Here is an 11,434-nt window from a genome sequence, read left to right on the forward strand (position 1 = left end):
CGAGACTGCCTCCCACCTGGAGAAGAATGTAGGTGCAGGTTCCGTGGAAGCGGTAGGGCCTGGCGTCGAACGTGGTGACGAAGGAGCCGCCTTCCAGGGCGCAGTGGCCAGGGCAAGGCTTCTCCGTGCATGCCCAGCGCCCCATGGAACACTGGCTGTGGGTGGCATGGGGGTAACCGTGGAGGCCGGGGCCCTGGCAGGGGCGGTGCCCACCGGCTGTTCTGAGCCAGGGGCGCTCGGCCCCCATGGGTGCAGCCCCGCTGTCCCCTGTACTCACCAGGTGTGGCAGGCAGCCCTGGTGGCCTGTCCTGGTTGGTAGAGCGCCCCTCCGAGTGTGCAGGGGCACTGGCTGATGGGCACGCAGGTGTGGCTTGTGGTGAGATCATTCAGCACCATACCTTCAACAACGAGGTTCTGGAGCTTGGTGGGGCTGACATTTCCCGTGCCCAGAGGGCAAAGGCTCTGCTATCACCCCCACCCCCAGGCCTGGGGAGATGTCTGAATGGGACATCTTGAACAGCCCTACAGCAGCTTTGAGTATGGCCCATCTCTTAACAGCCTGCCTGGATCTGCAAGCTCCTACTCCTCGCCCCCCCCATAGGCTCTGCTCACCCATGGGTGAGGCCCAGCGCAGAGGGGCCTTGGGACTCAGATGGCAGAATGTCTGGGCCCAGCCAGGGGTAGGGCCTTGCATGTCTCCTCTCTAGGTTTGTTTCTGGGGGTCCCTGGGGCAGCGGGTGCTGGTGTGTCGGTACCGTCGGGGCAGAAGCAGCCGGAGGTGCAGGTGCTGGAGCAGCTGTGCTGTGGGTTGGAGCAGGTCCCGATGCAGGGCGTGCCACACTCTTGGTATATCTGGTTGGCTGGGCACTGGCCCAGGGCTGCAGGCAGGGGCTTAGGTGAGAGCATGGCTTCCCTCCACCCTTCTGTGGCCCGGTCCTTCTGTCATACCTGCCACCCCACCCGGCCTGGCACTCCCAGGGACTCACAGCAGAAGCCAGGACTCCGCCAGCGGTTGACCGGCTGGCCCGCCATGCGGCACCGGCGGGAGTACTCGGACAGTGTGGCACAGCTGCAGTTCCGCTGGCCTGGCCAGTCGCACTCAGCCATGTCTGCCTGGCAGCTCAGCAACAGTGGCTCCTTGGGCACGTTGCACTCAGGGGACACCAGGTCCAGCAGCTGGGCACAGATTCTGGCCTGGGCAGGGAGCCACTTGGGGTCAGATTGGCAAGGCCATGTCCTGTGTCATACTGGGCTTGCAAGGTGGGGTACGGGAAAATCATTGGCCTCTGAGACCCAGTAGGTCCCCTGGGGTCAGCCCTGCTCCCATGTGGGCCCTTGACTGAGACCCCGCAGTTCCCCGGGGTTGGCCCTGCTCCCGCGTGGGCCCCCAGCTGAGGCCCCAGCTGAGTCCCTGCAGTACCCCGGGGTTGGCCCTGCTCCCACGTGGGCCCCCAGCTGGGACCCCCAGCTGAGACCCCCGAAGCCCCCCCGGGGTTGGCCCTGCTCCCGCGTGGGCCCCAGCTGAGGCCCCGCAGTCCCCCGGGGTCGGCCCTGCTCCCACGTGGGCCCCCAGCTGAGGCCCCGCAGTCCCCCGGGGTCGGCCCTGTTCCCGCATGAGCCCCCCAGCTGAGGCCCCGCAGTTCCCCGGGGTCGGCCCTGTTCCCGCATGGCCCCCCAGCTGAGACCCCCCCACGGGTCCTCTGGGGTTGGCCCTGCTCTCTCACGTACATGTGCGTTCTGTGGGATGGAGACTCTTGGGATGGCTTCGTGGGAGCAGATCTCATTGGGGTCATCCAGTTTCTGGAGTATGGCATACTTGTGGGGTTCCAGGAGTTTGCCTGGGAGTGTGGGGCAGAGGATGGGAGGTAGATCTGGCTGCAGAGGTGCCTGGGTGCCTGTAGCCCCACCGTTCTGCCACACCTACCATCCTCACTCAGAAACTCGTTGTTGGCCTTCCCGTCGAAGTTCCCGCACAGCCCGCACATCTGGCCCATGTACTTCCTCTCCACCAGGACCTGTGGGTGCACACTGCTAGGCCCAAGGGTACAGGAGAGTCCTCCCCAAGCTGGGGGGGGGCATGGCACCTGTGCTCAGGGCCTGGTCTCCCTCTTCCCGATGCCACACCTCCTGAAGCTCGGCTCCTGGCTGTCTCCCCCCACTTTTCAAAAGGGGAAGCTGGATACCCACCAAACCCAGGTCCTCTGTGGTTGTTGGCCGGGGACCTGGGCTGCTTTGCAGGAAGTGGGTTGTACTGGTGGAGGAGGCGTGTTGGGACCCCCCAGCCCTGATTATCTGGCCATGGCCTGTAGGGACCCTGCTGCACTCACCATGAGGTGGCTGTCTGGGCCCCATGTGACCACCAGCTCCAGCTCCAGCTGCTTGGCCACCAGCTGCACGCTGTGGCCATGCGGTGTGATCTGGAGTCCATTGCGGGTGTAGGGCAGGCTGACCACGCTATGGGTAGGAGAGGTCAGCGGTCAGCAGCTGTCCCCTGGCTGCCTCTCTGCTCAGCTGGCCAGCCCAGCCCCGTGCCCTACCCGACGTCCTTGACAGAGATGGAGCCCTTGCTCACTGTGACGGCAGTGGCCCCCAGCTCCACAATGATGCGGGAGACACTTCCGTGCGCCCCTCGCCGCAGCTGGACACTGAAGGTGGGCGAGGCCTCCCTGCAGGTGGCCGCCAGCACATAGTTGCATGTTCCGGAGAACTCGTACGCACGGCCATCAAAGGTGGAGAAGTGGCTGGTTCCCCAGGTGGAGCACTGGCCCTTGCCAGGGGCTGTGGAGAGACGGGGGAAGTCTCAAGGTCTAGGTCCCTGCTGATGGAGAAGGGCAGGTCTAGGACGCCTGGCCCATGCGCTGGGGCCCAGGCAGCCCACGCTGGGAGGGACGGACGTGGGCCTGGCTCCCTGTGCCCACTGGGCTCTGGCCTGGGGCCTGCCTCCCAGCCTTGCAGCCCTGCAGGCTGCCCTTGGTGTCAGGGCTGGTGGCATCTAGCTGTGGCATCTCTTAAGACAGGAAGACACCAATGGGCCTCCTATCAGCAGGGGACCTGTGGCAGCTCTAGGCAGGGCGGGGCAGGGCCGCAATGAGAGGCCACTGTCCCTGAGTGCCCAGCTTCCCCAATGACACTCCTGCGTGTGCCCTTGGCTGCTGCCTGGATAGTGGTCTTGTTTCTGGGTTTCTCATGGGAACCCTGGACCGCTGCATCTAGCGTAATAGTGCATGCGCTTGTGTAGTTGGAAGCACATTGCATTGGTGTGCACGAGTGTGTCCCAGCATGGCCTGGTGTGGGAGCCGCTCCCTTCTGCACCTGGCCCAGGCTCTCGGTTCTCTGGAAGCACCCACAGGGGCTTGAGCCCTCACCTGTCTGTAGAGAGTCCGTTGGGTCCTGGGATCCTGGGCTGGTGAAGGAGGTAGTGTGCAGACCTGCATAGACAGGGCTGGTGGTGAGTGTGCCATTGTCACCCCATGGCCCCGAGCGCCTTGCCCGAGGCGCTCCACCCAGTCCGTGGAGGTGCTGGGCTGCCTGCAGATTGCAGCACCCCCCTCTGGGCAGCAAGGTAGCCGGGTTAGCAGGCTGAGCCCTGCATCCCTCAGCTCTGCCTCCTTTTCCTGATTTTATGACTTGTTTCTCCATTCATTCACCGGCTCAGCTTGTCTGCACAGAGTGATTGCTCAGTGCTGCTTGCTGGGGGCGGGGGGAGCTGTGGCATGTGGTACCAGGGCTGCGCCCACAGTGTGTCCCGGGGGGGAGTGAGAAGCGGGTGCACACACATTCACACGCACACATACACATGTGCACACACATGTGTATGCACACTCCTGGCCATGACAAGGTCCCCTAGGAAAAGCAGTCTGCAGGAGAGACTGCACCTGCAGGGATGGTGGCCGCTCTGGGGAGGTGATGGCCTGGAGTGTGCTCTCCTGGGCTGGGTGGGCCTGCTGGAGGACCCACCGCCTGCGGGCCGGCAGCGAGGGATGGAGCAGATGTGCTCTGCCAGAGCATGCCAGGCTCCCAGCCATGGTACCCTCTGGGGGAAGCACCTGCTTGTCTGTCTGTCAGGATTACTGCTCACACAAGTCGGGACATGCACCCAGCAGAGGGAGAACTGAGCACAGGACACACAGGTGTGTAGGGGACTGGGCGTCCGTGCCCAGGGCAGGAGCCGGTGTGCAGAGCTGGGCTGAACTCACCTCTGTGTGAGCTCAGCAGGGGATGGGCATGGGGTGGGCTGGGGGCGGGGTGGGGAAGGGGAGAGGTCTGGGCCAGTAGAGCCCGGCTGTCTGGAGGCTTCACCTCCTTTCTCTCTGGCAGCCTCCACAACAGTGGGTATTGGGACTGTGGTGATGGTTGCTAGAGAGATGCCTAAATAACAAGGTCACAGTGACCTTTTGGCAGCCCAGGCAGGGTGGGGCAGGGCAGGCAGAAGATGGCCCTGCCTGGCTGCCGGAGCTGTGTGGGGAAGCGTCTTCTGGCCGGAGCTGTGTGGGGAAGCGTCTTCTGGCCGTGGGGGCTTCCTCCCTCTCCACCTCCTCTCCTTAGCTGGAGATATGTACCCCCACGTTGGGACTTTTTCTGTGGCTGCTGTAGGTCCACAGGTGTCCACATGCTGGCCAGACAGGTGTCCTGACTCCTCTGGGGGCTGCTCCCACCCTGTTGGCCAACCCTTAACGCAGTGCCGAGGGCTCCTGGCCTGTCTCCTGGGGCCAGATCGTCTCTGGAGGACCCCAGAACAGGGGCAGAGGGCCGGCAGTGGGCAGGCACAGCGTCTGGGTGAAGAGGAGCTCAGCCACAGTCTCGCTCCTGCTGACTGGGGCTGGGCAATGGGAGTGGCTGGATTAAGCGAGCCTGTGTGTGTGTGTGTGTGTGTGTGGGGGTGCTTCATCCTGTGATGCCCTTTGACCCCAAGGTTGTGTCTGCTTGGCTGGGCGTGGACCATACCCATGCACCCAGCTTGTACTGTGTAGACCCCAGACTTTGTAGCACTGGGGCCGGGTGTCTGCTGTCCCCTCACCCCATCCATCTCCATCCTTGGGGCCCAGTGGGCCGTGTGGCCCCAGCCCCGGCCCTCCCTCCGGGAGTGATGTCAGGGGAGAGGGCAGTATGTGCTCCCGGGCCCACACTTCTGGGAGGTGCAGAGCCTTGGCCAGCCTCCCCCGGCACGGCCTTCTGTGACTCAGTTTCTCTGCCTTTCTGATCTGATGGGTCTACCCCACTAGCACAGGCTCAGGTCAGCCTCTGTTGGCCCTGAGAGGTGTCTGTCCCCACAGTCCCCAGGGACTCCAGTGGGACTGTCCTCTCCACCTCAGACCAGCCGCCAGGTGACCTGCGCTGCCGTTCTGTCCCCCTGTCTGTCCTGGGTTGAGCCAGCTGGCTCAGGCACTTCCTCCAACTAACTGCTCAGCCGTCTGGCCCCCCGCAGGCCCTGCAGACCCCGCAGGTCCCCCTCCAGGCCCCGCAGGCCCCGCAGGGCCCCCTCCAGGCCCCACAGGCCCTCTTCCAGGCCCCACAGGCCCCCCTCTAGGCCGTGCAGAAATGGTCATGGGAATATGCTCTCCCAGGGCTGTGGCCCGGCATGCCCTCCACGCCCGCTCCCCCGCTTGGATCTAGCACTCCCACGGGGTGGCCCATGACTTCCCGCCGTGTGTGGGGGAAAGGCCTGGCTGAGGCCCCCGGAGGGCGATGGGAAGTGCTCAGAGCCACGACTCCATGGCATGGAAGCACGGCAGGGCGGGTACAGAGGCCAGGTGGGCCCTGGAGAGGGACCGGTCGGCCGTCGACCCACCCAGGGCTCCCGTAGCTGATGGGGACTGTGGACTTTCCCCACATGTACAGAGCGGGAAACGCAGCCGTGGTGGGGAGTTCTGTGTAGTCGGGGCAGGGAGCCTGGTCCCAGCAGGGGGCTTTGGCCCCTCCTGGCTGGAGGGAGCTGTTCCTCTGTCAGGAGGTGTCTCTGCCTCTCCTCCAAGGATCAGACCCCAAGAGGGGAGCCGGTCTGTCCTGTCGTCAGCTAGTGTCCTGCTGAGCCTGTTCAGCTAGGGTCCTGGCTGACGGCTCCCCGCGAATGCGCTTCCTCCTGGCATTGTCCTAGCTCACTGGGAGGTGGACAGGGCGAGGGCGGGGTGGCGGCCGAGGGCCAGCGCAGTGCTCCAGCCTGGCCCCTCCTGCCTCCCACTCTTGGAGGCCTCTGGTCAGCCTGCCCCAGGCAGAGCGGGCGAGGCGAGAAGACGGGGAGGGGGCTCTGTGCAGGGTCGGGATGCGGAGCCTTTGGTGTGGCCGGGCAGATGCCCACTTACCAGTGACAAGCAGCGGTCCTGCGCAGGACAGCAGCAAGAGCAGCCGAGGCGCGAGCATGGTGCGCGGCTGGGGGACGGGGGTGGCCACCAGCCCTGGCCTCCCGCGTCCGGGCAGTCTCACTGCTGCTGCCGTGGCGGCTTGAGCGGCCAGCCCCCAGCACCTTATATAGGGCAGCAGGCCCTGCCCCTGCCTCACCCGCCCTGGCCCCTGCCCCAGCCCTGCAGTCGCCACTACCTCCAGGCAGAACGGAGGCCAAACAGGATCTCAGAGGCTGCCTTATCAGGACTGACTTCTTTGGAAAATCTGCATTGACCGTGGCCCCATTATCACCGTTCCAGGGGGGTTGACGCAGCTCCCGGAGGGCCACGAGCAGTCCTGCGTGTGGCGTCCTGGGGGCCGGGACAGACCCTGCTATGCCCCTGCCCGCCACCCCCCCCCCCGCCCTGCCCCACCCCTCTCCCTATTGTGGACACTGGCCGCACAGGCCTGGATGGCCAGGGGTGGGGCTCATCCAGGGAGGGCCGAGGGGCCTGGCTCCCCCCCCACCTCTGCTGGGTAGTTCAGGGTGGCAGACAGCTCCTGAGCCAGCCACGCCCCTCCGTGGACCCTAGGACTCCCACCTGCCCAGCTGCAGGGCTCCTTCCCTTTCCCCACAGGAAGCCCATGTGGGGAGGGCCTGGCGGGTCCGAGCATGCTGGGGTCTCGGCGCTGCTGGCCGCAGGCTTGGGGCTGGCCCAGGAGGTCTGCTGGAGGTGCTGCCGGGGCCTGCAGCCCGGGGCTGGAGGACGGGCTTCCCGAGAGCCCCTCGCTGGGCCTCCGTAGCCCGCTCCGGGAGCGGGCATGGAGCTCTCTGAGCTCCAAGCAGCTCTGTTGTGGGGCCCGGGAGAGTCTCTGGAGTACCTGTGGGCTGTGTGGGGACACGGTAGATCCCGGGGTGCACTCCCACCCCTGAAGGGCACCGCAGGCCAGCCCCAAGGGACATGGCGTGGGATAGGCTTTGAGCAGTCGGTGGGTGTACGGGCGCGGGGTGAGGGTCTCCACGGAGACCCCGCCACAGGAGGCCAGGCCGGCGTCCCGGGGGCTGGGGCGCAGGCCCTCCCTCCCCCGGGCTGCTCTCATGGTCCCCACAGCTGCAGTATCGGGGTCCCGCCGACCCCTGCACAGCCGCCTCCACAGAGCCTTGGCAGGAGCCTCAGCCCTCCTGAGCCCAGATCCCAAGGCCTTCTGGTCTCTCCTAGCCCCCAGCTACCACCATGGAGATGCACCCTGGTCCCACAGACCAGACCCCATCCCCCACACCAGACCCCATCCCCCACACCAGACCCCATCCCCCACACCAGACCCCATCCCCCACACCAGACCCCAATCCCCACACCAGACCCCATCCCCCACACCAGACCCCATCCCACACACCAGACCCCATCCCACACACCAGCCCCCATCCCACACACCAGCCCCCATCCCCCACACCAGACCCCATCCCACACACCAGACCCCATCCCCCACACCATCCCACACACCAGACCCCATCCCCCACACCAGACCCTATCCCCCACACCATCCCCCACACCAGACCCCATCCCCCACACCAGACCCCATCCCCCACACCAGACCCCAATCCCCACACCAGCCCCCATCCCACACACCAGCCCCCATCCCACACACCAGACCCCATCCCCCACACCAGACCCCATCCCCCACACCAGCCCCCATCCCACACACCAGACCCCATCCCCCACACCAGACCCTATCCCCCACACCAGACCCTATTCCCCACACCAGACCCCATCCCCCATACCATCCCACACACCAGACCCCATCCCACACACCATCCCACACACCAGACCCCATCCCCCACACCAGACCCCATCCCCCACACCAGACCCCATCCCCCACACCATCCCATACACCAGACCCCATCCCACACACCAGACCCCATCCCACACACCATCCCACACACCAGACCCCATCCCACACACCAGACCCCATCCCCCACACCAGACCCCATCCCACACACAATACCCCATCCCCCACACCAGACCCCATCCCACACACCATCCCACACACCAGACCCCATCCCCCATCCCACACACCATCCCACACACCAGACCCCATCCCACACCCCATCCCCCACACCAGCCCCCATCCCCCACACCAGACCCCATCCCCCACACCAGACCCCATCCCACACACCAGACCCCATCCCCCACACCAGACCCCATCCCACACACCATCCCACACACCAGACCCCATCCCACACACCAGACCCCATCCCCCACACCAGACCCCATCCCCCACACCAGACCCTATCCCCCACACCAGACCCCATCCCCCACACCAGACCCCATCCCACACACCAGACCCCATCCCCCACACCAGACCCCATCCCACACACCAGACCCCATCCCCCACACCAGATCCTATTCCCCACACCAGACCCCATCCCCCATACCATCCCACACACCAGACCCCATCCCACACACCATCCCACACACCAGACCCCATCCCCCACACCAGACCCCATCCCACACACCAGACCCCATCCCACACACCAGACCCCATCCCACACATCATCCCACACACCAGACCCCATCCCCCATCCCACACACCATCCCACACACCAGACCCCATCCCCCACACCAGCCCCCATCCCACACACCAGACCCCATCCCCCACACCAGACCCTATCCCCCACACCAGACCCTATTCCCCACACCAGACCCCATCCCCCATACCATCCCACACACCAGACCCCATCCCACACACCATCCCACACACCAGACCCCATCCCCCACACCAGACCCCATCCCACACACCAGACCCCATCCCCCACACCAGACCCCATCCCACACACCATCCCACACACCAGACCCCATCCCCCATCCCACACACCATCCCACACACCAGACCCCATCCCCCATCCCACACACCATCCCACACACCAGACCCCATCCCCCACACCAGACCCTATCCCCCACACCAGACCCTATTCCCCACACCAGACCCCATCCCCCATACCATCCCACACACCAGACCCCATCCCACACACCATCCCACACACCAGACCCCATCCCCCACACCAGACCCCATCCCACACACCAGACCCCATCCCACACACCAGACCCCATCCCCCACACCAGACCCCATCCCACACACCAGCCTCTCATCCACAGACTATCTGAGCCACCAGTTCTCTTCTGGCCTCTGTGACCCCCGTCTTGCAGGCCCGGGTCCTCAGGGCCACTCTCCCTGTCCTTGGAAGGTCTGGAGATGCTGAGGCAGAGCTAGGGGTGCTGTGTCACCCTAGAGAACTTCAGCACTGCAGGACCCTGGGTCCGGCGTGGCTCTGTGGAGCACATTCCCAGTGTGTGCCAGGCCCTGGGTTTGATCCCCAGCACCAAGAATAGCATAAGAGGAATAACTCTGAGGTGACCCTCTGTAATTGTGCAGGTGGTTATCCGCTGCTCTGGCTCCTCTTTCTGGGTGTCCTGTTTGCAGTCATTGTCAACAGGCTCAGCAGCACCTGCTCAGGTGTGAAGCTGAGAATCAGAGAGGCCTTCACCCCATGACAGCCCAGTAGTGCAGGGACACCGGGGCCTGCGTACCACAGCTGCACCTCTAAGCAGGCCCCAGGTGGGTAGCAAGGACCTGGGCCCTGGGTGGGGCCTGTGGAGGACAGCCCCTGGGCAGCAGTGTGTGACCCCAGGTGGCCAGGACCTCGGTACCTGATGACTGGGCTTGTCTGACCATCTGTTTATATGTCTGCATGCGTGTGCATCTATGTCATACATGGGCACACATGCACGTCCACAGTGCACATGCTGTATGTGTGAATGTGTACACGTACACACATGGGTGTGTATGTGGACACGTACACACACCTGTGGATATGCATGTGTACATGCGTGTGCATGTCTGGTGCTTGTCTGCAGTTCGAGTGTGCATGTGTGTTTGCATTTGTGAATATGAACCTGTGTGTGTGCATGTGTGCACGTGCACACCCTGGAGTGAGACGTAGCTTGGGTTTCCTGAAGCTGTGCATCTGGGCTGGGCTCGGCTGTGTGCCTGTGGGAGCAGATGGTTCTGGTGAGCTTTGCTGTCAGGGCCTGGGGAGGCTCCGGCCCCTTTCCTGCAGATGCCGGCTTGGCGGGAATCACTGCTGAATGGCGGTTTTGTCCCTTGCCTTGGAGCGCCTGAGCGCCCTGTGGAAGGGCTCTGCCTCTGAGATAAGACTGAGTGGACCATTGTTCCTGCAATCACAGCGATAAGACGGCCCGCTGCCGGCCTGGCAGCGCTGCGCCGGCAGGTGCACAAGGGGCGATTGTCCACTTCCACACGGGCTCACACCTGGCCCTTTGTGTCCGTCTGTGTCCGGGCCCTCGGCAGCGCTCACCCGGGGCCCCGGCCGGGCTGTGAGACAGGGTTTGGAGGGGGTCCTGAGGCCCAGAGAGGCTTGCCCCAAATCGGCAGAGACGGCTTGGGCTCACTGGGAGGCAGCAGTGGGCAGACTGCTCAGGTGGACATTCTGACAGTGCCCTCATACCAGCCCCGGCCGGGGCTCCCCGAAGGCTGCAGAGCAGGCTCGGGATCTGCCTCCCACCACAGGTGGAAGCCTCGAGCCCGGGACCTGGCGCCTCTTCTCCATCTAGGACCCCCTGTCTTGTCTGCTCGTCCCTGCCCCGGGGCTCTGCCTGGCTGGCCTGGCACCCGGGTAGCTGCCCCTGAGCTCGGCCGCCGGTCACCCTCAGATAGAGGCACGGACCTGGCTTTGGGGAGCACGTGGGATGGCTTGGCGGGTGCAGGCAGACCCCGCTGTGTTTGAGCGGTACCCTCGGGGCTCCCTGCGGTGGTGTCCCCTTTGTGACTGGCCGGTGTGGCCGGTTGAAGGCTTTCTGTGGTTGGAGTGGAACTCATGCCTCTGTCTGCCCTGGTGTGGTGTTGAGGTCACCTGGCCGAAGCCCTGGAGACCAGGGAGTGTCAGGGCAGCACTGGGCTGGGAGCGAAGGTGGACACCAGCCGACCTCGGACCAGGAGCGGTGGAGGGGCCTCAGGTGCAGAGGGGGAGCAGTGTCCCCAGTCCAGCCTTGAGCCCTGCTACCCAGCAGGGTCAGGGCATCGTTGCCCGTCCAGCGGG

The 11,434-nt window shown here is 64.8% G+C and overlaps 1 protein-coding gene across 1 annotated transcript in view; it reads right to left on the reverse strand.

Moving 5' to 3' along the window:
* The window catches only part of Muc6 (mucin 6, oligomeric mucus/gel-forming), a 30,418-nt gene extending 24,061 nt beyond the window's left edge, over positions 1-6,357 (reverse strand). The window contains exons 1-11 of the mRNA XM_042670397.1: positions 6,300-6,357; positions 5,401-5,523; positions 3,366-3,428; positions 2,538-2,778; positions 2,328-2,454; positions 1,925-2,015; positions 1,729-1,838; positions 987-1,194; positions 756-878; positions 278-398; positions 17-155 (exon numbers count right to left, since the gene is read on the reverse strand). Coding sequence (XP_042526331.1) covers positions 17-155; positions 278-398; positions 756-878; positions 987-1,194; positions 1,729-1,838; positions 1,925-2,015; positions 2,328-2,454; positions 2,538-2,778; positions 3,366-3,428; positions 5,401-5,523; positions 6,300-6,357 — 1,404 coding nt within the window. The remainder of the gene's footprint in view (positions 1-16; positions 156-277; positions 399-755; positions 879-986; positions 1,195-1,728; positions 1,839-1,924; positions 2,016-2,327; positions 2,455-2,537; positions 2,779-3,365; positions 3,429-5,400; positions 5,524-6,299) is intronic.
* Between the last annotated feature and the right edge of the window lie 5,077 nt (positions 6,358-11,434).

This window comes from Dipodomys spectabilis, unplaced genomic scaffold (genome assembly GCF_019054845.1).
Source record: "Dipodomys spectabilis isolate Male_0828 unplaced genomic scaffold, ASM1905484v1 ptg000548l, whole genome shotgun sequence".
In the NCBI taxonomy this organism is placed as follows: domain Eukaryota; kingdom Metazoa; phylum Chordata; class Mammalia; order Rodentia; family Heteromyidae; genus Dipodomys; species Dipodomys spectabilis.